General features: G+C 37.2%; 3 protein-coding genes across 3 annotated transcripts; 2 read left to right on the forward strand and 1 right to left on the reverse strand.

Moving 5' to 3' along the window:
- Positions 1 to 293: 293 nt before the first annotated feature.
- LOC108367471 (glutamate receptor ionotropic, kainate 2-like) lies at positions 294 to 7,464 on the forward strand. Its single transcript, XM_017622085.1, has 9 exons — positions 294 to 298; positions 2,484 to 3,159; positions 3,214 to 3,383; positions 3,446 to 3,706; positions 3,989 to 4,120; positions 4,185 to 4,383; positions 6,300 to 6,411; positions 6,472 to 6,591; positions 6,677 to 7,464. The coding sequence occupies exons 1-9, from the start codon at positions 294 to 296 to the stop codon at positions 6,970 to 6,972; spliced, it is 1,971 nt and encodes a 656-aa protein (XP_017477574.1). The 3' UTR covers positions 6,973 to 7,464.
- Positions 7,465 to 15,498: 8,034 nt separating this feature from the next.
- On the forward strand, positions 15,499 to 26,442 carry Ir93a (Ionotropic receptor 93a). Its single transcript, XM_017622081.1, has 14 exons — positions 15,499 to 15,718; positions 15,797 to 15,949; positions 18,888 to 19,024; positions 19,095 to 19,203; positions 19,281 to 19,822; positions 19,896 to 20,004; positions 22,993 to 23,138; positions 23,201 to 23,383; positions 23,458 to 23,526; positions 23,600 to 23,755; positions 25,103 to 25,253; positions 25,321 to 25,541; positions 25,866 to 26,283; positions 26,337 to 26,442. The coding sequence occupies exons 1-14, from the start codon at positions 15,604 to 15,606 to the stop codon at positions 26,423 to 26,425; spliced, it is 2,598 nt and encodes an 865-aa protein (XP_017477570.1). The 5' UTR covers positions 15,499 to 15,603; the 3' UTR covers positions 26,426 to 26,442.
- Positions 26,443 to 26,487: 45 nt separating this feature from the next.
- LOC108367466 (uncharacterized) lies at positions 26,488 to 27,124 on the reverse strand. The gene is made up of 2 exons (XM_017622080.1): positions 27,047 to 27,124; positions 26,488 to 26,921 (listed from the first exon to the last, which is right to left on the reverse strand). Exons 1-2 carry the CDS (start codon positions 27,122 to 27,124, stop codon positions 26,601 to 26,603), a joined length of 399 nt encoding a protein of 132 aa, XP_017477569.1. The 3' UTR covers positions 26,488 to 26,600.
- Positions 27,125 to 27,127: the final 3 nt, after the last annotated feature.

A 27,127-nucleotide genomic window follows, 5' to 3' on the forward strand; every position in this document is an offset into this window, starting at 1 on the left:
GCCCTGAGTGAGTTATTGCAAAATGCACTCAGTTTTGCAAAGGCAAACATATGGTCCAAGGAATGTGGACTAAATATCAATTCTATCAAAACCGATACGGTACTTTTCACAAGGAAGTATAAAATTCCTTTATTTAAACCTTCCATCCTAAACAGGGTGTTACTTACTCTCGCAACCGAGTTTAAATAATTGGAGTTTTTCTAGACAAGAAACTTGCCTGGAAGCATAACATTGAAGCCCACTCCAGGAAGGTCAATACCGCCCTGTATGCCTGTAAGACAGATATAGGCAAAATGGGGTATAAAACTGCATATAAAGCACTGAATGTACTCACCTGTGAAAAGATCAATGATTTTATACGGGGTCAGGCTTTGGTGATCTGCTCTATCCCGGTGGAACAAGTGCCTCTGCTGCACAGCTCGTCACGGCAGCACTGCCCATAAATACCCGCCAAATAATGTTAAATCTTCCACCTCTGGATCTCTATGGGAAATTTTGGGCCGGCGGCAGTATGGCCAGGTTAATTACAAGCCAGCCGTGGCTAGACCTCAGATTCGGACATGCAAAAGTACTTGAAACTCTACCGCATAATCTTCGACAGTTACATTATACCACTCATCTACTCTGTTTATACAACAAATTCTCCATACGAATCACAGAGAGGAACGAATGGGAAGGAGCCACAGGCTTAAATCCAGGGTCGATGGCTATATATGTATACAGATGGTTCCGAGCTTAACAAAAAAAGTGGGTAGCATTATTTACTCTGACGAGCTCGGGCTAAACCTCAGTTTTCGCTTACCGGAGCATTGTAGCGTTTTTCAAGCAGAGATAAACGCCATAATTGAGGCCGCTCGGAGGCTCCCAACCTCCGTCCCTCCCAGACGGCCTATCGCTTTTTATTCTGACAACCAGACTTTTATCATATCTCTCAAATCAATGGGCACAACATACAAAGTAGCCATAGAATGCAGGAAGACTCTAAACGTGCTGGCATCAAAATGCTCCTTGACTGTTTTATGCTTCCCTGGACACTGGAACAATCCTGGCAACTGCTTAGCCTACGAGCAGGCAAAAAGAGGGACGGAAGTCAATTCTGCTCAAAATGCGTGCATGCTTTTAATCTCCTGCAAACACACTAAAGGCTGAAGTCATCGCGGCCAAAGTTTGATGTAAAGCGTAGCTCTCACTCGGCTAATCTGCTTTTCTGCCTTATGGGCACACATGAAAAATAATTAGGATACTCCACCAAGGGTTTTTGTCGCAGCTGCAGAGACGATGTAGAGGTGGATAGCATCGCACATTATCTTTGCCAAACGTTCAGAATGAATAAAGAAATGCAGCCAATGTCAGTCCTACATTGCGAGTAATCACTTTCGCGTTATCGATTGCTATTGTTTTCTTATTAAATTCGATCAAACGCGGGGATACGTGGCGTATGAGCAACCAACTTTGCTGCTCATACTTAATGTGACCAACTATTTCATAGCTCAAAGAAGTACAGTTTAGATTAGGTTAAGTTAATGCCGCGAGCCGATTACGAAATTTCGAATGCGGCTTATTTCGGTCCCTGAGAGCTCAGCGTTTTGTTCAGAAGTGCGAGCCAAAATGCTTCCTTCTTAGCCTCGCGAAGGTTGGACAGTCTAAAAGAAAGTGTGGAGATGATTCCACTTCATCTTCCTCTTGACAGCTGATACAAAAGGATCAGTCGAAATTCACACAATGGCCAGTCAGAATCCTTATCACTAGCCCTTGAGAGGTAACGTGTTTTAAAATAGTCCCATAAAAACATTTTCTGCAGCAGAAAAACATCTTGACGTATGAGTCATACTTCGTACAAAAAAATGTAATTCCTTCCCACTATACTAATAGGTAAGTTGCTCATATGTCATTTAGTTTTTTAGCCTTAAAATTTAAATAGAAAACTCTACTAACAATACTTAAAATGAAATCGAAAAAACGCAGTATTTAATTAAAAATTATTTATATTTTTTATTTTTGTATCTTCATAAAATGTATAATTTTCCTAAATTTTGCTGGTAAATTTACTTTCTTCAATTTACGATTAAATTTTTGCTCTTAAAAACCATAAAATACTGATGTATGAAAACGGAGAGATACGAGTATGTTTGAGGCTTTTTCCGGAACGTTTGTTACAGAACTCCAATTTCATTCGAATTTAAAAATTGGAGTTACCACTTCTACTACCCGATTTACAAACGTAGCTCGAGTTACAGAACCGCAACTTATACAAGTTCGATTTATAGAAGTTAGGCTGTACTTTACACTAACTTGAACAGTATTCCTTTTACTCTTGGCAGAAATCTCCTATACAAGAACTTTACAAGTCCAAAATTTTTAAAGCTAACCTTATTAATTGTATATTTCTATGTCATGTTTAATTTCTTGCAAAATACTTACTAAATCTCTAGAATCAAATCCATTTTTACTTTTTACCACTCGCACACGCCTCATTTGCACAGACCACTGCTCAAACAAATCAAAAACTCCGCCGAAGCGCACATCGTACTCGACTGTTCCACCGATAAAATTTACGAAGTACTCAAGCAAGCTCAACAGATTGGCATGATGAGCGATTACCATAGCTATCTCATTACTTCACTCGACCTGCATACCATCAACGTAGACGAATTCCGTTATGGTGGCACGAATATAACCGGATTTCGTCTGATTAACGAAAAAGTCGTCTCGGATGTGGTACGTCAGTGGAGTTTTGACGATAAAGGTTTACAACGCTCAGCTAATTTGAGTACGGTGAGGGCGGAGACAGCGCTCATGTATGATGCAGTACATCTATTCTCTAAAGCGCTGCATGATTTGGATACATCACAGCAAATAGACATACATCCCATTAGTTGTGATGGACAGAATACCTGGCAGCATGGTTTTAGTTTAATCAACTATATGAAGATCGTCGAAATGAAGGGACTAACTAATGTTATCAAATTTGATCATCAAGGCTTTCGCACCGATTTCGTGTTGGATATTATTGAATTAGGACCGAATGGTATACGCAAAATTGGCACATGGAACTCAACATTACCGGAGGGTATCAACTTTACGCGTACCTACAGCCAAAAACAGCGCGAAATTGAAGCGAACTTGAAGAACAAAACGCTGACGATCACAACAATATTGGTGGGTGTTAATAGAATTTCATTCTATTATAAATATAATATATTTTCTTTCCAGAGTAATCCATATTGCATGCGAAAGGAATCGGCAGTGCCGCTATCGGGTAACGATCAATTCGAAGGTTACGTTGTTGATCTGATACATGAAATTTCAAAGGCGCTGGGTTTCAACTATAAAATTCAGCTAGTGCCAGATGGCAACTATGGCAGCTTTAACAAGCAAAATGGGTAAATTATTCATGAATAAGATGTAGTTTTAAAAAGAGTACGCAAATAATTTCTTACTCTAGCGAATGGAATGGCATGATACGCGAGCTGTTGGAGCAACGCGCCGATCTTGCTATCGCTGATCTCACCATTACTTTTGAGCGCGAACAAGCGGTAGACTTCACCATGCCCTTCATGAACTTGGGTGTGTCAGTGCTCTATCGCAAACCTGTTAAGCAGCCGCCGAACTTATTTTCATTTCTTTCGCCGCTTTCGCTGGATGTTTGGATCTATATGGCCACCGCTTATTTGGGTGTTTCAGTGCTGCTTTTCATTTTGGCGCGGTAAATATTGAATTAAATAATAATAATAATAATAGCTTGGCGCTTACACATATGTTAGTGTTTGGCCGAGCTTCTCCTCCGACTTGTGGCGTGCGCCTTGATGTTGTCACACAAAGCGGAGGGACCTACAGTTTTTTTTTCGATGTTGCTTTGACCAGGGTTTGAACCGAGGTGCTGCGGAGTGGAAGCGCGCACTGCTTACCGCTACACCACAGCGACCGACCTAATTACGTCCATATAATCTCTTGATCAGCTTTATTCGATTTTCTCCCATCTTTTTAGCTTCACACCCTACGAATGGCCAGCATATGCGGATGCGCATGGCGAGAAGGTCGAGAGCCAATTTACTCTCATGAATTGCATGTGGTTTGCTATTGGTTCGTTAATGCAGCAAGGTTGTGACTTCTTGCCGAAGTAAGCCGAGTTGTTTTACTAAATTTGGCAAATCTTTTAATGCTATGCTTTCTTCTTTTTCTAGAGCTCTGTCAACACGCATGGTAGCTGGCATATGGTGGTTCTTTACCCTAATCATGATCTCCTCGTACACAGCCAATTTAGCAGCGTTTCTCACTGTTGAACGGATGGACTCCCCTATTGAGAGTGCTGAGGATTTGGCTAAACAGACACGAATCAAGTATGGTGCTCTTAAGGGTGGCAGTACGGCAGCATTCTTTCGAGTGAGTACCTAGTTAATTCAGAGTGTAATCTTTTGCTGCAATCCTCCTCTGTTGCCTAGTGCTATTTTGGCTGCATAGAGAGTCAATATGGCTATCATTACTGACTACCGTTTCTAGGTATCTTGCTGGTTCCCCTAATCTTGACGTAATACCGTCCATAAGTGATCCCATTATTAAATTTATGGCCCTATTATGTATGGCGACTGATAGTCGATGGGCAACCATATACTAAAACTCGCATTACGTATGGCGGAATTTTCTGTTTCCCGCTATCGACGATTTTGTTATTTGTTCACATAAATTATTCAACACATTGGAGCAAAGTTGCCAATTACTTGGAAAAGTTCATGTTAAAAAAGTAAATTCGGATGTTTTCTGTGCTTTTCTGTATACTGAGACTAATATCTATACATAATACAAATTACGATACTGGTAGCCATGGCTACTAGAACAGCAACTAGACCCCAGTCGCCATACATAAGAGGGCCATTACAGACGGATTGCAACCGAAGTTATCCTTTATTATGCCCTACAAGCTATAATTCCTGAAAGAGACCTTTATGCGGTCCTTCGAAGGGATGACACGGACTCTACGCTCTGTGGGTGGAAATTCAGAGCATATAAGCAGCCTTAAACTTACTCTACGGTTGCATGCCCTCAGAACGTTGAGGAGCACCTCCTCGCCTGCGGGGCAAAGCTCTTTTAAGCTTTTTTTTGGCTTTGCCCACTTCATAGGCACGCGTGGTAAGCTTTAAAAGCTCTCTGTATAATTCATATACCACTGGCTCAAAAAAGAATCTCTATCTGGCCAACACTGCTTTAAAGGGTAATTCTGGCTAAGATAGTTAAAAATGTAAGACAATTGAAAGACCGTAGGCAGTAGCTAGTTTGAAAAACTTTGTTTATTCTGGCACGAAAGTCTTACAAAACCAAAGCTACCTTTCCAACTTTAATGGTGAAAAGCTCTATTGACAGAAGAGAGAGAAGAGAAGAAGAGAGATCCGAGTCCTCGATCAGCGGATTTTTTTTTATGTAACTAATTTTTTCCTTTTTCATTTAATTTCCTTTTAATTTTTTGTTCTTTTTTAAATTAATTTTCTTTTAATTTTTAGGTTTTATTATTATTCCTTTTAACTTAATTTAATGTTTAGAAACGTTCCTTTTTATTTTTATTATATTTTCTCTTTTTAATTTCATTTTTGGAATTTATTATTTTAAAAAGGGGAAATATTTTTTCTTAAATTTCATTTATTTTTTAATTCGTGTTTTTTCGTTAATATAATTTTTTTTAAATTTGTAGATGTTATTGTTTTAAAAATAAAAAAGCTCTTTTTTAATTTCAAATCATTTTTAGGAACTTGTTTTACTTGTGTAATTAATTTTTTAATTAAATCTTAACAATTTTAACCACTCAAAAATTGTTATTTTTTTAATTTTTAAAAAGTTTTTTTTAACCATTCTTTTCTTTTTTGATGTGTTATTTTTAGATTTTATTGCTTTGAATACAAATATTTATTTATTTTTTTTAATTTTGAAAAACTTATTTTATTGATCTCGTTTTTTGGAAATTTAACTGTTTTCCTTTTTCCTAAGTAGAACGGTCATCATTTCCGGTTTTCTTTATTAATTTAATTTTCTTTTGATATTCAATTTTTATTGTTTAAAAAAATATATATTTTTGTTTTAAATTTCATTTAATTTTTTGAAAAGTTATTGCTAAAAAACAAACAGAAAAACTCTAAGTTCTTAATGGATCTTTTAATTAGTATTTCGGAAGATAGTTGCCACAATTGACAATTTATCGTACGAATGGCCTTTGTCTTGTTAAGTAGAAAGACAATTGCCCTGTATGCACCTTTTATTAACTTTTTCAACTTTTTCTTCTTATCCTAAAATTCTACTTATATTTTAACCAGGAATCGAAAATCTCCACCTACCAACGCATGTGGTCATTCATGGAATCCGCACGACCATCTGTATTCACCTCAACCAATGCCGAAGGTGTGGATCGCGTGGCCAAGGGTAAAGGTAAGTGCCGAATCAACAAATCAAACACACACATTGTATTTATCGAACCACGTGCTACAGGTTCATACGCCTTTCTTATGGAATCAACATCCATTGAATATGTAACCGAACGCAATTGTGAACTAACTCAGGTGGGCGGCATGTTGGACACCAAAGGCTATGGCATAGCAGCGCCACCTAGTAAGGAAAATAAAACACGTTTTAATAAAATATTAAACATCATTTTACACACACAAAAATTAACACATTCTCTGCTGCATTTCAGATTCCCCTTATCGTACCGCCATCAATGGTGTTATACTCAAACTACAGGAAGAAGGCAAATTGCATATACTGAAAACGAAATGGTGGAAAGAGAAGCGAGGCGGTGGTAGTTGTCGCGTAGAGACCTCGAAATCTTCATCAGCGGCTAATGAGTTGGGTTTGGCGAATGTGGGCGGGGTGTTCGTAGTGCTAATGGGCGGCATGGGCGTGGCGTGTGTAATTGCTGTGTGTGAATTTGTGTGGAAATCGCGAAAGGTCGCCGTCGAAGAGCGGCTTAGTGCGATTCTACACGAATGAGAATAGATGTCGTGAATCCAAGAAGAAGAATGGGTTTAAAATAGCTAAAGGGCAATGAAGAGAGCGAGCGTAAAATGAAAAATATATAAAACAAATATATTGGCACCCTTGAAAATTTTTGAAAAGTGAGGAGCATAGTAAACTGAGCATCAAAGAAAAATTGTTGGAACTGAACAGATCACTATACCGTTGTACTGTGTGCATGCATGGGCTCTCGTTCGCAGGCTTTTCTAACATTTAGATACATATTTACATAAATTTAGACACTTAAATTTAGTTAAATATAGACCGGAATAGTGTTTCATAAATATGTATGACAGTTTAGTATTAGTCATATATAGTTAGTGACACGTACATATATGTTTGTATACACAAACATGAAGGTGATCCTTAAAATATAAACTTATAAATTGTGTATGGAGCACCGCTTAATTTTGTTTTCGTACAAAATCTAGACATTTATCAAAATTTAAAAATGTTTAAATAATGTAAAGGGGTCGCTACCATATATATATATTTTGTTGCCTTTTCATAAATAATAAATACGAATTCTAAATAAACGCCAATTTGGGAAATAGTGGGACAATGTACTGTAAAGACCGCTTACTTTTAAGCCATTTGTCCCGAAATTTTGTAGATTTTTTAAGTTTTCTGCAATTTACCAACAATTTTCATATTTTTTGTTGTTTTATCAACGCGGCCTGATGCCAGAGGTTCGTCACCTACTTTAACCAAAAATATTGCTGAAAATTATTGACAAATTTAAAGCGTCGGTATTGGAGATGAGCAAAATCAGGCAATAAGCATGCATACATACCTAAATGTAATTGGGAAAAATGGAAATCATGCGATATTTCAATGATTTCTAAATTTATATGTACTAGCTATCTTCAAGTGAAATATTTAATTCTTTGTAAATTTTTAAAAGTGGGCTGAACCACTATGATTTTTTATGAATTTCGAAAATTGGGTGGGACTACGCTTGCTTTTTCGAAATTGATAACCAATACCAAAATCCAAGTTTTTACAGCAAGAAACCGACAAAATTTTGACCACTTATAACTCAGCGAGTTTTGGTCCAGTTAAAAAACGAAGTATTTATTATTCAAGCTTGCGAGTTTAGCACGTTTTTTGAATAACCGCAAAAATACCAAAGAAAAAATGAAAAAATGTGTTTTGAGCTCAGCATATTTGTTAGCTAATGTTATTCAGAACTTATGGAAAAAAGATAAAAAAGGGACAGTCTTTGGAGCTTAATATTGCATGTGAATGCATTTAGCGATACTATGTGTGAATTTATGTAATGGTTTTCAATAACATGCAAAATTTAAATTTGTTCAATCCTTGCTATCGACCACTAAAAGTGTTTTCGAATTTGCGTCAAAGCCTTTATTGTGTATATAGAGCAAAGTAATTGGGCGCCCCATACAAAATTTAGTTTTTATATTTTTATGAACCACCCTAATACACGTATAGACATACTAGAAATAAGAAATCGTGCATTTATTATTAAAAACAATTCTGTACTGTATCATACGTATGTAGGCAAAACATTATTCACAAAAACATACATACATACATGCATTTGTATGTATATCGAAAAAATGTACATAGCTACGTATATGTATGTACATTAGACCGCACCGAACAAAAAAGACTCGTCGTACACCCCTGAGTCTGAAGTATGATTACACAATTGAAGAATCCAATCCCACAAATGCGGAATCCATGCCAACGGTAATAAAGTTACGCTGAAAAACAAGAAAATTTAGTTAAATTTGAATAACCCAGAATCACTGATGTTGTAGCTAGTTTTGGGATTACGGCGAGCGGGTATTGTTTCGGACCGGACAGTAAATATTTTAATATAACATATTTTCTTCAGAAAAATACCCAACATATATAGCGATTTGGTCCATATACCTACGAAACTATGCATAATCACCAAAATCAAAAGTTCCTGAGATATGCCTATCAATGCAATAAAATAAGGCCGAATTTAAAAGATGAAAATTTCGAGACTTCATCATTCCTTCGGAAATATTAGCAAAAATTAAACCCAATTAAAAAAAAAATTTTAAATCAACTCTGTTTTTTTTATATAACAATTTTGAATATAACGGTTTAGAAGAAATAATAGGATTTTTTTTCGGTCCCGCATAGATGACCTCGACCCCGCCAGCTTGCGGATTTGCGATTTTTATGCTGGATTGGATTCCTTAGTTACAATTCTACTTGGAAAAATAAATTTTAACGGCAGCCTCTATACATTTTTTCACATCATTGACATTTACAGTCGGATCTTTAAGTATGATATGTCGAAGCTGGCAAAAAAGGATCAGTCCAGCGCCTTCATCTTGAACTGCAGGTCTCCGACATAGCCGCTAAACTTAAACGTAGAATACGTGATATTATTAAGATTACATTCAAGTTAAAAACGGTTTATGAAATATTCGTTTTGATTGTATTGAATTGAATTTAATAAATCAACATAAATTGCAAAATATTTATACTTAGCAAAAGAGAAGCAGATCCACATTAACTTCAATCATATGTACCATCAGCTTATAAATAGATATATGCCATGACGTGTATCATGAATACGATTCATTTTTATTTCCTTTCATTCTGCAGAAACTGGTATTACCTTTTATATTAGCCTAGGTCTCCGTATTAGTATTATCCTTCATGTTCGTGCTCGTCTTCGCATTAACTTCGTCTTCGGATTTGTGCATAAATTGTCTAAGACCTCTGAATCAGATGGATACCCCCCTAAATATAGTTAAAAAATAAAAAAATCTCTTGCGTCTTCATGTGCCTGATGAATTAAGTTAAACTTTACTTTTTAAAGACGTGACAACGCTCCTTAACACAGTTCAGAAATAAAGCCTTTTTAATTATATAATCTTTATTAATTGCTTTAACTTAGTAAATAGTTTGAGTTTACCTTTTTAAACAGGTGGCAACCCTCTTTAATACTTTAATATTATTATTATTATTCAAACTAAGGATATCTCACCACCAAATGCCAAATATAAGATGAAAAATGTAAAAAGGCGGATACTATGTTCGGACGAAACAAAAATAAAAATCGTAATTGCCTTGGCAAAATACTTTAGACTCAGGTTTGGACTGTGAACTTTTCCCCCTTTGTAAAATGGTAATTACGGTAAAATTAAATACTTATATTTAACCAATAAAAATCAAACACTTTATTAAATCCGCACAAACTTACCTAAAATGCTAATTTATCATGTTAATATCAATATAGTAATCATATATCTGGATTAGTAATACTTTACGATTACCCGAAACATACTTATCTTTCTGCCTATCTGCAAGCATATTGTACTGTAATTTAGTTTATATTCATGAAAATTTTTTCTTTCCGTCATCGAACCAAATTAGTAAATCGAAAATGAAATATTAGTTATAAGCAATTTAATTGTAACAATGTAACCACATTAGAAATTACTTATCCATAGTACACGTAAATAAAATCAGTATTCACACTTGCTTACAAACAATCATAGCAACAACGCAGCTGCATTTAAACAATAACCAACGGTTCACCAAATGCGCAAATAAACACACACATATGTCTGTAAGCATGTATTTCTTAACTCATAAATAAACTAAAATAAAAGCAAAATTAAAATAAAAAAATCAAAGTATTTTGTTATGTGCCCATAAATTTAATTGTTCAACGACGGCAGTAGTAAATTCAATTAATTTAAAAATTTATCACAAAAACGTAGTACATACACGTGCAATTCCAACGGCACATACCCTGCAGGGAAAATGTACGTGCTTAGTGGGGCAGGTTGCAGGGGTAATACAAAAGTTTTTCTGTTCTGACGTTTTTAGTTGAATGAACCATAAAATGTCTACATACATATGTGTATATATAAACCAGCTGATCCGGAACAACACTTTTTTGCCGCAAAAGTTTTCAAGTTGGCAGCTAGCACCAATCAGAGCCAACACGATCAAAAGCATAATTCGCACGTAAGCAAACATAGAAATCGTATATGTTTTTCATAAATTACTAGACATAGAGATGGTAACTTTCGGGCTATCCATATACTGAACATTCATTTCCGAACGTCTAAAGTGATTTTCGATTGTGCTCTCCTGCGGGGGCGTTCCCACTTAAAAAAATGCAGACTTATTTAGGACCTAGGTTCGATCCGCGTCTACTTCGGCCATTAAAAAGTTTCTCTAAAACCATTTGTCGTTCGTAGATGGCGAAAAATAGTACGTCACTCCATTATTGTTATAACAAAAATTGAAATGCCGAATATTAATTTATTTTTCATATCTTTAACCGGCAGTGTGGGAAAAAAAAGCTTTCTTATCTGCAACTTAGTTTTTTATCCATTATCTTATGAATGGGAATGGAAATTTATCGATTTTTTTGGTAGTTAAATATAACCAAGCACGCCACACTTTAGATACTACTTACTAGTTAAGTTTTTTCCTATTAGTCCTATGGTAGCGACCTACCTTCACATCACAAGTTTAGATTTCTTTTTTCAAACTTTTGTTTACCGAAAACATTTCGTAGTTTCATAAGTAATTCGATTTTTTATGTGAATGGACATACAATGGGTCTTCAGAATTTGGCCCATTTGAGACTAGTTAAGGATACTCTGGGTTCATTTCGTGTCTAATGCAGGAACATTTATGAAGTAGTTCAGGATTATCTCGGCTCTAGTTCACGACTCGCTTACGACCATTTCACGCCTTTTTCGGGACCTTTTCTGGACTATTTCTGAACAATTTCGGGACTAGTTACCGACTATTTCAGGATGATTTTTGGACTAGCTCTGGATCATTGGAGACTAGCTCAGCACTATTTCCGTGTTCGGGTTCATTTCACGATCATTTCAGAACCATTTTGGCACTAATTCAGGACTATTTTAGGACATATCAGGACTAGTTCGTAATCATTTTGGGCCAAGTAAAAGACCATTTTCCGGCCGTTTCAAGACTTGTTCGAGATCCTTTAGAGACATGTTCACGACTTTTTCAGGACTACAAAAGGACCATTTTAGGATTATNTTGGCACTAATTCAGGACTATTTTAGGACATATCAGGACTAGTTCGTAATGATTTTGGGCCAAGTAAAAGACCATTTTCCGGCCGTTTCAAGACTTGTTCGAGATCCTTTAGAGACATGTTCACGACTTTTTCAGAACTACAAAAGGTCCATTTTAGGATTAGTTGGGGATCATGTTTGTAAGCAACTGAATCGCCCAGTGCTTTGCAAACTGTACAAAAATGTTTACATATCAAGTTTCATTTTTATTTTAGTAATTTTTTTTTAACTGCGGGGTGTTTAGTTATCGTCATCTGAATTCTCTGCAGGGTATTATGTAATACAAACATATGTACATAGTATGTTCTAAATTAAGCACACAATTTCAAATTGTCTTAAATTTTATCGTGTATATATACATACATACATATATACATATATATGTACAGCAATACGACCACAAATCGTACATACGTCCACTGGCTGCGTACACCTGCAATGCTAATAGGCCATCGGTTGTGCTCGTGTGCAATCGAGCCGAACGGCAGAAGCCCGTAACCACAGAATGCCACTCAAACGACATGACAAAATGGAAGTACAGAATAATTCAACTGCAACAGAAGGGGTTAAACCAAAACTACTAGATACTTCTAAATAAGATTTAAAGTAGTTCTCATGTTTCATGGTGCTGGAAATAGAAATTTCTACTTTGTCCAAACGGGTTTTCATAAATCATAATTATTTTCTCTTTAGTTGATTTATTTTTCGCAAAGGCTTTTTATCGAACTTAGCCAAACCCTTTGACTTTTGGCGGTCAGATTTAAGTTATTCTGGTTAATAAAATCACTGCCACTTGTTTATGAAGTTATTGCTTTTCTTTGAAAATATAGTTACTGCAATAGTTCAAGTGGAGAAAAAAATCAATGTTTCAAAGAAAGGTTTTCGTTGGATGAGTGCGTCGATAAACTTGTTTCTAATTTTGATGATGAAAAACCATCAAGGGTGTTTATAAAATGCATTAAAATGTGGTCATTCTTCGTTCCATGATGAATATCGAGAAGGTCGTGCAATATCGGGTTTTTGCGCCAGAAAGCATAGACGTTGTGTGCAATACGGCAATGGAAGATCATCGTGTTAAATATAGTGAGATTAAGGCGAATGCTGAAGACGAAAAACAGTGCAGTAGTAAACAAATGAATTTGTCCGAAAGTTACCATACTGCGATCGAATACGAAAATGAAGATATCGAGTATATTGTTAATTGCAAGTAATTTGTCTTCAGCTTCGTCTCCATCTTCAGATTTGCTTCCACTCTGTTTTTAACAGGGGCCAAAAATTACTATTTTCAATGAAAAAAATCTAATTTTTCAATATATCGTGGGCACTTTCGAGTGCACAAGGGTCATGTCGTGTATGAATATTTCGATTATTATTAATCGCTCAGAAAATACACATACAAAATTTTGGATATTAACACCTTCCTGGTTATCAGGTTATCTGGTTAAATATTATTATTATTAGTCTCTTGCGTATTTTGTTTTTGTAAACTGAGTTAAAAATTATAATCACACTAGCAGACCCGGCGAACCTCGCCCCGCCTAAAATTTTTTATTTTTTTATTGAAACTTCGTGGTCCAACATTTTCACCAAAAATTCACGTTTACGATTTTCATTGGCACATTCATCTGCCAAGATTATGGTTTGGTGGTCATTTGCCGCTTTAAATAACCTAGGGAAATTGTTATATCCGTGAAGAAGTTCTTGAAATTCTCCAACTGTGCAGCATTTAATGGCACGGTTATTCGCAAAACGAAATAAGTTTGAAATAAGTGTTCCTCTTCACTCCCTGGCGGCAACATTGACCCGGTTCAGTAGTGAATATGTCCTAGAAGCTTTTCAGTAAAGTTGGTGGCAAATTCAAATGGGTGCGAATCATTGTTCTACAAAAATGCAATATACATATCGTCGTTTAAAGTACAAAACCGCGTAACTGACATTGGCTGCCAAAAATTGGATTTGCTCACACAAGCTCTTGGCCCAATCCTTATCCATTCGTTCTGAAATATACTAGCCAGAAATGCGATTGCTTTATAAAAAAGAGGACCGTTTTGAAATATGGGTATTTTTACGCTCTAGAAAATAATTTATGCAACCTCACATACGGGGTTTTGCATTTCGTTGATACTCGGTTTTGCATTTTGTTGATACGCGGTTTTGCACTTTAAACGACGATATACTTATTTCAGACGAAATACCTTAAAAGCTAGAACGCATAATAATATTTGAAAATCACATCCATTGGGCGAATCGTAACACAGGTTTATATCAAGCGTCAAAAGGTGCGATAGCGATCCGAAAATTGTCGCTAACTGGTTACAGAATCTGACNGTTTTGCATTTTGTTGATACGCGGTTTTGCACTTTAAACGACGATATACTTATTTCAGACGAAATACCTTAAAAGCTAGAACGCATAATAATATTTGAAAATCACATCCATTGGGCGAATCGTAACACAGGTTTATATCAAGCGTCAAAAGGTGCGATAGCGATCCGAAAATTGTCGCTAACTGGTTACAGAATCTGACGCCTGAAGTACAAAATATCGCAAAGAAGTACATTTGACTGTACTTCGAAGTACTACGAAGTACAAGAGCGAAAAAAGAAGTACTGTACTTCCGAAAGAAGTACGGTTGCTCACATTAGTAGACTCACCGTATGCTGTCGAGGATTGAGCTTACGCAGCCCGCGAAACTTGAAAAGTCCCCTTACTTTTCGAACACACCTCGCGTATATCATTGTGCACATGAGTAGATAGATATACATATGTATGTATGTATACTACGAATGTACATATGCACAAAGACTTTTCCCTACAGTGCAATGGCCATACTTTCAATTTCACTCGTTAAATATTAATTAAGGCAATCTGGCCTATGGCCTCTTCTACAACTATAGGCACGATTCGTGTGCATTAGGGAGAACTTGTTTTTGACTACTGTATCCTAAGACTTAAAAAGGCGAATAGTATCTACGAGGAAGAAGCATCGGAAACCTATTCCTGTCAGTGGCGGACCTTAAACCAAACTAAACCTGCTACTGTCCTACCGATTACACATGCGACTATCATCAAAATATTTGAATATGCTCATAAGCTAAATAATGGCGGACAAAAATGTTTAGATTTGAAGCAACTCGGGGGTCCTTTTCCGAGGTAGTACTTAGATGCTTGTAGAATTTTCTTATAAATAAGCAATGATGTTCCCATTTTCGAATAAAAACCGGCAGCTAACTTAATCTACATATCTTTTCTGCAACACAAATCGACTCTTCTTAATGTACATATGTATGAGCTATTACGTCCCAACTGATTTGAAGTGTTAGTTAGCTGCACGCAAAATGCAATCAGAAATTAATAAATATTTTTATATGCCACTCGCTTTATGTGATTGTACGATTGCTTGATACTGCTGCTTCCTGCTAAACCGTTATAGCAATCTATACTCTTTTGATTAATTTGTTTTAAGTTAAAATACCAACCGTATTCATTTAGTTGCTTAGTATACTTTAGTTAGCTGACAAACGAGGCAATGCGCTTTCAGGCGTCATTTTGGTTTTTAATCCTTCCTTTGTGCCTTTCGCTACTACCTCAAACTATTGAGGCCAATGACTTTTCTTCATTTCTCACCGCGAATGCGTCTTTGGGTAATAAAAACATGTCCTTATCTAATTTGTATTAAAAATAATAATATAATTTGCATTTTATTATTTGCGTTCTCATAGCCGTCGTAGTGGATCAGGAATACATGCAACAAAGGGAAGAAAATATTTTAGCTAATTTTCAAAAAATACTCAGTGATATTATTCGTGAGAATTTAAGGAATGGCGGCATTGAGGTGAAATATTATTCTTGGAGTCAAGTAAGGTTGAAAAAAGGTAAGTGCACACATTATATACTGTAGGGACGCTAAATTTTGAGTCATGGATTACGTTTTTCTAGATTTGGTCATTTCCCAAGTTATTTTAATTTTATGTTTGCTTGCGAATGAAGAAAAATTCAAACGTTAGCCTTGAAAATGTTACTCATACGCCATGTAGGAGTAACTATAATTGATTACGGCCGTGTACGATATGTCGTACGAGTAACATTTTGTCCTGCTTCTATTTCACACAAAAAGTTATTGCAAATTTTTATTTGGCCATTCAAAAGTTGTTTATTTACCCATCGGTTTTCAATACTAGTAGCTTTTTGGCAAAAAACGGGGTTAATAGTTAAAGTTAAAGTTTGTTTTTTTTTTCATAAAGTGAAAATTTCTTGAGAAAATGACTTGATCTGGAAAAACGTTAACACATACATGATCTACGATTCACAATTAATTTTATCTATCTCGGAGCTTTTGTGTGTCATTTTCCCTACAGTGTTATTATTAACTTTTTGATATGTGGATAAGTAACGGTCGGTAGGTTAGCTTAGGAAGGCGCGTACGAATGGCTCATACTTCTACCCGGAAGCAGATTTGTTCAATGTTGATGTCCCTAGATTAGATTTGTAAGAGGATGTGCACTGAGACCTTAGGTCTATTGTGCCCTCAGAGCTCATCATAACACATCATCCAGCCTTAGTGCTCTGATGAATCCAGCAGTTTCTTTCGCAGGTGTGCTACCATTCTTCTCGCATCGCATTCTAAAAGGAAATGCCAAGGGTATCTGGTGTCGTATTGGCTTGCAGTCTGTAGTGCCCCGGTAGCATTCCTGTTATAAATCTCAGGTTAGTCTTTTGAAGGGGTATTAGTTCCCTCGATCTTTTGTGATTAGCATTAAAATCCGTATGCCTTTGTTGCCCGTGCCTCATACAAGCTGCAGTGTGTTGCTTTCTCCTAGGGTGTTTAGTCTCGCTACATATTCCCACACAATCGTGATTTAATGTTACATGAGGATATGACTTTTAATGCAGCCTGACTGTCGGTGCAGATGACAATGTGCTGCCTTCTTGATTGTCTCTGCAGAATTATTTCCGCACAATGATGCGATAAACCTCCGCTTGAAATATATTGGGGTAGTTCCCCAGGGAAATGGAGATCTTGTCCCTAGGGCCGAAAATCCCTGCTCCTATCCCCTCGTCAGTTTTTGAGCTATCTGTGATCGACCTTTGGGTGTGGACTCTGAAGGTCTTCTCTATGATTGTCTCATTCCTCTTCGCTTTACCTAGTTCGTCCCTGATTTCTATCTCAGAGATTGTCATAGTACCCATGTCATCTCTGTTGAGCTGGAAAATAGTGACCGCCAAAGCGGCGGCAACGTAACGCCCGCCTAAGGAGCGGCTCCAGCCACCGCCCAGAGAGCGGCACCAACAACCGCCCAAAGAGCGGCACCAACAACCGCCCAAGGAGCAGCACCCACAACCGCCCAAAGAGCTGCAAACCAGCGACCGCCCAGGGAGCGACGACCCATTGACCGCTTAAGGAGGGCAACCAAGCGACCTCCCAGGGAGCGGCACCCACAACCGGCCAAAGAGCGGCAACCCAGCGACCACCCAGGGTGCGGCACCAACAACCGCCCAAAGAGCGGCGACCCAGTGACCGCACAAAGAGCGGCAAGCCAGGACCGCCTAAGGAGCGGCAATTCCGTGACCGCAAGGAGCGGCAACTCAGCAACCGTGGTGAGCACCCGGGTCAAACCATTGACCACATCAGCAACGAAAACAACAACCAACAACATCACCAACCTGGGTAAACACCCGGGGCAACCCAACGGCGACAACAAAAACAACTCCAGCAACGACTACAACAACAACAGCAGTGCCACCCACAAGCCTGCTGCAATGGTGGGTGAGTTCCTATGAAAATACAAACCCACATATTAGGGTGGTAGAGAAAAAAATAAAAATAAAACTTTTAAGATTAAAAAATAAATTAAAAAAAATTTAAATTTCGCGAAAATTTAACTAAAATAGTTTTGAATAAATAAACATTTAGAAATAAAAAAAGGGATGGCCACAATAATAATATAATAAGAATATAAATAATTAAAATAAAATCGTGAAAATATAAAACGGAAACCAAAACGCTATACAAACAAAAGATAAAAGAAGAAGAAAATAATAGAAAATTAAAAGAAAATATTTTAAATACCTTAAAACGAAAATAAAACCCGAACCTAAACTTAACTAGGCTTAACTTAGTTTACTTACCCAAATTATATTGAGTTCACTTACCTGACCTACCTTAACCGACTTATCCTAAATATGCGAACTTAATTAGACTTACCTTTACTTACCGGATATACTCATACCTTAAATACTTACCTTGCTTTAGTTTTCTTTTATATAATTACCTTAGACGTAATCACTTTAGATTTAAGAATACTGCCTTTTTCTTTGATAATGGTGCTGCTGATATTAGGGTACGCCAGCCGCCACGGATGACGGTGGGTCAGCACCAGAGGCCACACTTGCACCAGTGGTCCCCAACCATATTCGGCCTTAGGTGTTTGTTTTTGTTCATTTCCTTTTATTTCAGAGTTTTAGTTTGGTTTCTTGTGCTTTTCAGTTTATTTTAAATATTTAAATTTGGGGTTTCGTTTTTTTTTAGCTTTTTTTGTGTTGTTAACGGATTTTTTTTAATTTTTAAATTTTTGAATTGTTGTGTGTCCGTCCGTTGGGATGTTTTACAGCCATAACTTTTCTCTGCTATGGCTCCGGGAACAGTAGTGAAGCGAGAATCCCGCCCAGTCGACATGACTATCCACAGTGCACCCCATTGTGTCATGCCGCCTGCACTCACTACTGTTCTCAACATATGCGCACCTTAACACATTTATTCCTACTTTAAACTTCCCGGCATTACATTTTGATTTAACTTTTTAAACATTTCAGATTTTATCGCTGCGATGACGGTAATGGATTGCAAAAGTACTTGGAGGTTCTACGAGTACACACAGCAGACTGCCATACTACTGATTGCTATAACAGATGCCAATTGTCCACGGCTACCACTCAACCGCGCGATTATGGTATAGGGACAAAAATATGGCTGTACACATTAACATGTAAAAGACAAATCGTTTGAGTATCTCTTTTCAGATTCCTATAGTCGATGAAGGCCAGGAGTTGTCGCAGATTATTTTTGACATAAAAGTACAACGAATATTACGTTGGAAAACTGCCGCTATGCTGCTCGACCAAACCATTTGTAAGAAAGAAAAATTTCCAAGTCCATTATAACCGTACATGCGTATCTTTCGTTTCCTCTCTTTCGTTCAACACCAGTAAATGATAATCCAACACTCGTGGAGTCGGTGGTTCATGAAAGCGCTAAAAATCACATAACACCCTTCTCACTAGTACTCTATAAGATTGACGACACGCTGCGTAGCCAAAAGAAGCGCACCGCCATACGCCAAACATTGGCCAACTTTCTGGACAACGCACGTACGGCACGCCAATTTATTGTACTTTCGAAATTCTATGAAGACTTTGTGGAAATTGCTGCTAGTATGGATTTGTTTGGTGTCTTTAACCAATGGGTCTTCTTTGTTTTGAACGAGGAACAGCGTAACTACGACGCCATGTCTATTACGCAAAATCTGGGCGAGGGTGCGAATATAGCATTCATATTGAACTCAACTGTACCGTCGTGTGTTAGCTCTATAAATTGTACGATCTCCGAATTATCAATGGCATTTGTTACATCGATTTCTCGTATGATTGTCGAAGAGCAATCGATCTATGGTGAAATTTCGGATGAAGAATGGGAAGCAATAAGATTTACCAAACAGGAGAAGCAGGAAGAAATACTGGGTTATATGAAGGTGGGAATGTTATGTGGCAAAGGGTTGATGGATTTAAAGAGATAACGGTTTTTTAATACATGCCCGATCACAGGATTATCTAAGAGCGAATAGCAAATGCAGCAGCTGTTCGCATTGGAAAATCGAAACGGCATTAACTTGGGGAAAAAGTGAGGAGCATCAAAGATATCTATCGAATATGGGTGAGTACCTATGATAGCTAAGACACAATGCAAAGCGATATGTTTCACGAGACCGGAGTCGGAAAATGCGTGATTCGGTTTGATAGATGTGTGTATGGTATCCATTACTGTAGCTATAGCAAGTTTAACGGTGAACGTAAGTATTACATTGGGGTGAGCTAGTTTGCTAGAATCTGCGAGTAGTATCTTGGATTAGTTCTCGAGACTGTTAGCTGCTATGCAATGACAACACACTGGAACGCATCAGAAAACCACCACAGCGCTTCTCACATGTAAAAAGGCGATCGGAATATCGTGGGGCTTCACACCTAGTATAGCTCACTGGATCTACACGGCCATCGTTCGTCCGATTTTTCTCTACTAAGCCCTACCGGAAGTAAGGCAACAACGGTTAAACAATTTTAAACGGTACGAAAGAGTGCTGAGAGCTCTATTATCTTCCCCCACCGAAGCCCTGAAAGCGCTTACTACCGAATGCCCTCAAATACCTTCACCCAAAACCAAAAAAAATTGTGTACCAACTTGACTGGACTGAAACACCAGACGCCACCACATACGCAATGTTATAAACATTTATACTGATGCCTCCAAACACGACGTAAAGTTCGTGGGAGGAAACATCTTTTCGGCTTCTTCATCACTGAGTGTATACAAGGTACTGGCTATTAAGGAGGCCACTCGGCACCTACTAAGAGGACCTAAGAAGAAAAAGCAGGTATTCGTTGACAGTCAAGTATCACTGAAAACTCTAAGCTGATGCGTAGACAAAGCAAAGTCGTTAAAACACGCACGTTTGTACCTACTTTAGGCTTAAGGCGGTCAGGGGTATCTATTCTCACAAGAATCCTTACGGGTCACTTGGAGATAGGTATTGAACGCGCCAGACTATTCCCGCAGCTGCAGATGTACCAAGTACGATACGACTACAGACGCAACTTGCAGCGGAAATCAACATAAGAACATTATCGAAGTTCTTTGCGTCAACAAAATCGTTAGATCCCGGTAAGCATCGCAACATCATAAGAAAATGGAGATTACATATGACATCACAATAAGGCTTTCCTTAGNGACTATTCCCGCAGCTGCAGATGTACCAAGTACGATACGACTACAGACGCTCGAAAAGCCCTCCCTTCAATAACTTGCAGCGGAAATCAACATAAGAACATTATCGAAGTTCTTTGCGTCAACAAAATCGTTAGATCCCGGTAATCATCGCAACGTCATAAGGAAACGGAGATTACATATGACTTCACAATAAGGCTTTCTTTAGCCCTAAGTGTAGGGGGAGTCACTCTCCCTAGCCATTTCAACTTAACCTTACCTACGCGAGCCGCTGTGGCTGAGTGGTTAGAAGTACGTAATACCACTCCGTAAGACCTGACTTCTAACAGCCGTCGACCCTCGGCAGACAATGGCAAACCTTCGAGTGCATTGGTACCATTATAAGGCTTCTCGTAAAATCCATTTGTCGTTTATAGGTGGCATAAAACTGTAGGTCCCCGTTTTGTGTAACAACATCAACACGTACACTACATATTGGAGGAGAAGCTCGGCCAAATACCTGAGCGATATCGGGGAAAGAGAAGAGACAAGATACGTCTATAAAAAGATTAAAACTAGATGCAGAAAGACGGCTTGAGTGGTGGCAGACAGAATTGTGGCTCGAAAATTCTACCAGAAACCAATTCAGAAATTAAATGGTTTTAAGGCTGCGCCTAGTCTTTGTAGACAAAGAAGAATGAGAGGAAGAGAAAAGCAGAAGTTATTCTGGGTGAGTTGTTCAAAGTTGGTGGCGAAGAGGGGGTGTGCACATGCACAGGCTGTTAAGAAAAATTTGTTCTGGTGAAGACATGCCCGAAGATTGTATTCTCAATGATCACAAGGTCCTGTCCACGATACAGTGTGAAAAAAAACTTTTCGAACTCGCGCGAGTTGTACATTCCGAGTGCAGGCAGATCCTTCTGCACTTGGTCCTTCCATTTTGTTCGTGGGCGTCCTTGCTTTCGTTGTGCAGTAATCAAAATGTTTTGGGGCAACGTGGGAGTATACGTGTTTTCGAATATCCGAACATTCATTTATGCTGATAGAATCCGTTCATTTTGTTATCCGGAAATTCGAATTTTTAATTAGATATTCGAATATCCTGATTATTCGGATATTAAAAAAATTCGAATACTACTCCCAGCTTTAAAGGTTCAATTAGTCTAGACTTTACTTAACTTACGTACGTTACGTAGCCAGAAATGGAAATGTTTTGTTTTTGTATTTTCCTATTCAGCTGTTTGTCAATTAAACGGGTGAAATCCAGATATCCGGTTAATATCTTTTCATTTTTATCCGTGTAAAATAAATAATAGAAACTTCATCAATACATAAACAATCGTTATTTTATTGTTTATCTTTGCGGATTGTGTTCAGATACTCAGAAAATCCGGATAGTATGTATGATCTTAGTTTAAACCAGCCAGATCGGGCGTTTAAACTTAGTTTAAACCACGGCCGTGCACTAAAAAAATGGCCCTAAGAAATCGCCACATGGGAGAAAGGCAGTCCTATTGAACTTTGACTACTGGATTAAAACACTGTATAGGTTAAGCACACGTTCAATGTGCACATAATTTATCAATTCGTCGGAATATTTTTTTTTTTGTATGTATGTTACCGCATAACTTTGGACCACGTCAACCGATTTTGAAAATTCTTTTTGCATCGGAAAGGTAGTGTCTCAGAGGTGGTGTTATACTAATCTGGTTTAGATCCGATCAATGAATCATGAAAAAGTTAACGGTACTCCTAAGTTTTTATATGAGAATTGAAGTCGGTTTTGTTCTTTGCTTAAAAATTACTTATTAAGTAATAAGAACGATGACTTAATTTGATAGCCTTTTTAATTTTATTCCTAATATATATAAATATATATTCGGATAATCCCTAATGCATACCTACATACATATGTAGATTTGATTTCCGTTTACGTTTTTACAGATCTTAGCGATACGCGCAATAAAAATTTTGAGTTCATAGATGTTGGCTACTGGACGCCTATTTTGGGTTTCATCACGCATGAAATTATGTTTCCACACATAGAGCATTTCTTTCGCAATATCACATTGAATGTTCTCACGGTGCATGTAGGTCAAAATTCTATACCTGGTATATATATATATTTTTTTTTTATTTACCTTCCTTTAAGAGTCCACCATGGCAGATTCTAGAACGTGATAATCGTGGCGATATCGTAAAGCACAGCGGCATTGTTATAGAAATCCTTAAAGAAATGAGCCGTATGCTTAATTTTTCCTACAATCTGCAAGAAATTAAAGTAACAGCCATAGATTTAGTTGCCGATGATGTCCAGCAGGTTGGAAATATAACGGTATGAGAACCCTTTGTATTTAATGATGGCATTCCCTTTGAAGGTTACATTTAATTTGTTACTTCTTAACGCAGGATGATCTACTAGGTTCTTTGACCTTCAATATACCGCATCAAGTGATTGAAACGATGCAGTCAAGTCGTGTAAGTAATAACAACCTGTGTACATCTCAAAAGACCTCACAAAAATTAAAAATCTCTTCTTAACTATATACAGTACTTTATGGCCGCTTTAGCTGCCACTATTGATGAGCCAGAAAAGAAGTCATTTAACTACACAGTGCCCATAAGCGTTCAACCATATACGTTCATTTCTCGACAGCCAGATGAAGTGAGTCGCATATATCTCTTCACTGCACCTTTTACGCTCGAGGTGAGTGAAGCATATACATATATCATAAGCGTATATGAGGCATTCATTTACATATCGGACACCAAATTTGGTTTCACACTTTCGATTGGCTTAAAATTTGTGTATGGGTTCTATACATGAAATAAGCTAACACGTGTTCGAGGAACTTTTTTTCGCTTTTTTCTTTGGAGATATGATCTGCCAAAGTTTGAACTTCTTCAAGTCGTTATATCTCGGGTTCTGCTGATCATAGAGACTTCATCTTGACGTCATTTTAAAGCAAAGAAACGGGCTTTACATTTCTATATATAAGATGGTTAAGATTGTCCTAAAGCTAACTTAGCTATTAGCAGTTGAACTTTTTGAAGTTGATTTGCATAGTGAAGACCAGTAAATTAGGGATTTAAAATTATACCATCGCAATCCTTGTTTAACTCTCTATTAAAAAAAAGTGGTTCAAAAAAATGGGGGTTTTTCAAGAACTATTTTTAAAATATGTTTCTTTATAACGAAATGGTTTATTGTGTGAGAATCAACAATTGAAATTTGTTTTCCAAAACTTATGTTGAGATATATGTATTTAGTAAGGAGTTAAACATCGAGTTTTTGCAAGAACTTAAATTTTATTGCAGATTCCGATAGAATACCTATCCAAGTATATTTGTACGGCAAGATTTTTCTTAAAGGCGACAAACCCCTAAAAATGGGCGTGGAAATTGTATGACTAAAGTTTGCAAAACGCAGATTTTGTTGCGGATTTCGGCAGAATATCGCTTCGTTAACAACATTTGTTCCACAACTTATTCAATCAAATAATATTCTAGAAATTGGCGTGGCTGTATTAAAACCAAAGCTCAAAAATTTTGACTTTATTGTGGATTTCGGCAGAATATCTATATGGTCCACAATTGACACGCCCATTTCTAGGGGTTTGTCGCCTTAAAGAAAAATCTTTCCATACAAATATTATACCTGGATATGTATTCCATCTTAATCTGCAATAAAATAAATATATCTCAACATCAGTTTTCGAGAACAAATTACAAAAAATTGTTGATTCTCACAAAAAAAAAAACATCTTATCATAATAAAAAATTATTTTAAAAATGGTGTTTGAAAACCCCCCAATATTTTTAAACATGTGTATTATAGAGAATTACGATAGTATAATTCTAAATCCCTAATTTACTGGTCTTCACAAATCATCTTCAAAAAGTTGAACTGACTTTATTGTGGATAGCTATGTTGCTTTGGGACAATCTTGACTACCCACAAAAAAAATGAAGCGATTCGGAGACATGACATAATTTTTTTTACGAAATCCATCCGACTTATACAAGACAAAAAGATTTTTTATATTCATTTTAGATTTGGGGCTGTCTAGTGGCAATCATCATTATTACCGCGCCTGTTCTATATTTCATAAATCGCTTGGTGCCCATGGATCATTTGCGCATTACTGGACTTAGCACACTTAAAAGTTGTTTTTGGTATATCTATGGAGCGCTGCTACAGCAAGGTAGAATGCCTTGATAGCCCATCGTAGATCATCAAGAAATTCACACTTTTATTTCTTACTTTGCAAGGCGGCATGTACCTACCCAAAGCGGATAGTGGTCGCCTAGTGATCGGTGTATGGTGGATTGTTGTAATTGTTCTAGTCACAACATACAGCGGAAACTTGGTTGCCTTTCTGACTTTTCCACAGTTTCAGCCAGGTATAGATTATTTTTTCCAAATATTTGCATCTAGAGACATTCAACAGTTTGGTTTGCGGAACGGTTCCTACTTCGAAAAATATTCAACGGTAAGCATACAACAAAAAATACATATCGTCGTTTAAAGTACAAAACCGCGTACCAACAAAATGCAAAACCGCGTATGTGAATTATGTAAATTATTTTCTAGAGAGTAAACACACTCATATTTCAAAATGGTTTTTTTTTTTATAAAGCAATCGCATATCTTGCCAGCACGAATGGATAAGGATTGAGCCAAGAGCTTGTGTGAGCAAATCCAAGTTTTGGCAGCTAATGCCAGTTACGCGGTCTTGCAGAATGACGATACGCAGTTTTGTACTTTAACCGACGATATACGTTTCTAAAAGACCGCTAATTTAAAATACCATTAGATATCAACCCGCGACAATTTCCGCGATTTTGTGCAACGTGCGATAATATACAATAATCTTCAAGGCGAGGATATTGGCGCTGTGCAGCAAGGTAAACGCGTAAACGTGGATTGGCGTATCAACCTTCAATTGATTATACAGAGACAGTTCGAGAAAGATAAGGAATGCAAGTTTTCATTGGGACGGGAAACTTTTGTAGATGAACAGATTGGATTACTGGTGCCAAGAGATAGTCCTTACTTACAGTTAATCAACGATCAAATAACGCGCATGTTTCAAATGGGTTTTATTGAACGTTGGCATCAGATTAATTTACCTTCTATGGACAAATGTAATGGTCATGGCGGAATGCGCCAAATTACGAATCATAAAGTTAATTTGGATGATATGCAAGGCTGCTTCATGGTTTTGTTGTTTGGTATGATGAATTTCCGAACTGACTTCGTTTTACTAATATAATTTTTTTTACAGGTTTCATGATAGCTTTGTTTATATTATTCTGCGAGTACTGGTATCGCTGGTACTTTGTAGAAAAAAAGAAAGCCGACTTTGCTTACTAAAATGTAAAACATTACAATATGCAATTAATAATAAATAAATTGTCCTTGAAAAAACTAGTGAGTAATTTTATAGTAAGCAGCGAAAATTAGTTGGCTATATTACTTTAATATAATTTTGCGAAAATCAATGTTATTTTACACGTAAAAAAGCAGAAGCCCACAAGAAACAATTAGCTTAGTTGGAGTTGGCATTGGGGCCTCGGCGACGACCGAAGCCTTGAACAACGTTCACGAAACGACGGTTGTATTGGATTCTCCTCTTTGCACGGCCAGTCTTCTTCTTCTTCTTTTCCTGTTTCTCCACCTTGGGCGTCTGTCCCTTAACTTTACCGGCACGCGCCAAAGAACCGTGCACTTTACCACCCAACATTGGCACAGTGATATCCAACTCGAATGAGGCCAAAGATGTCACAGCGGCATCATTGCAGAGGGCATTACCCTCACAATTCAATGCGATATCTTCGGTATTCAAGCCATAAACTTGTGCGATTTGTGTCTGGAATCAAATAAGTAAAATTAGCGTTTTTGGTAAATGTATAAAGTTGGGTTAGAAATGGTAGCACTTGTCATTGTTGACCAGTCATCAATAAACCAATCATATTTGGACTAATAGTTACTCACCTTTACATCGCCAACAGTGGCAGTAGTCAGCACCTCGAAAGGTTCAACAGTTTCAAAACCACGAACAAACAACTGCATTTT

This window comes from Rhagoletis zephyria, unplaced genomic scaffold (assembly GCF_001687245.7).
Source record: "Rhagoletis zephyria isolate East Lansing unplaced genomic scaffold, Rhagoletis_zephyria_1.1 Rzeph_scaffold_02696, whole genome shotgun sequence".
In the NCBI taxonomy this organism is placed as follows: Eukaryota; Metazoa; Arthropoda; class Insecta; order Diptera; family Tephritidae; genus Rhagoletis; species Rhagoletis zephyria.

Coding starts and splice junctions, on each gene's coding strand:
- LOC108367471 (XM_017622085.1), top strand. Junction 3,707..3,988: donor CTGCTTTTCATTTTGGCGCG/GTAAATATTGAA, acceptor CCATCTTTTTAG/CTTCACACCCTACGAATGGC. Junction 4,384..6,299: donor GTACGGCAGCATTCTTTCGA/GTGAGTACCTAG, acceptor TATTTTAACCAG/GAATCGAAAATCTCCACCTA.
- LOC108367466 (XM_017622080.1), bottom strand. CDS start 27,124: ATGCAGTTGTTTGTTCGTGGTTTTGAAACTGTTGAACCTTTCGAGGTG. Junction 26,922..27,046: donor CCACTGTTGGCGATGTAAAG/GTGAGTAACTAT, acceptor ATTTGATTCCAG/ACACAAATCGCACAAGTTTA.
- Ir93a (XM_017622081.1), top strand. CDS start 15,604: ATGCGCTTTCAGGCGTCATTTTGGTTTTTAATCCTTCCTTTGTGCCTT. Junction 23,384..23,457: donor AGCAGGTTGGAAATATAACG/GTATGAGAACCC, acceptor TTCTTAACGCAG/GATGATCTACTAGGTTCTTT. Junction 23,527..23,599: donor AAACGATGCAGTCAAGTCGT/GTAAGTAATAAC, acceptor AACTATATACAG/TACTTTATGGCCGCTTTAGC.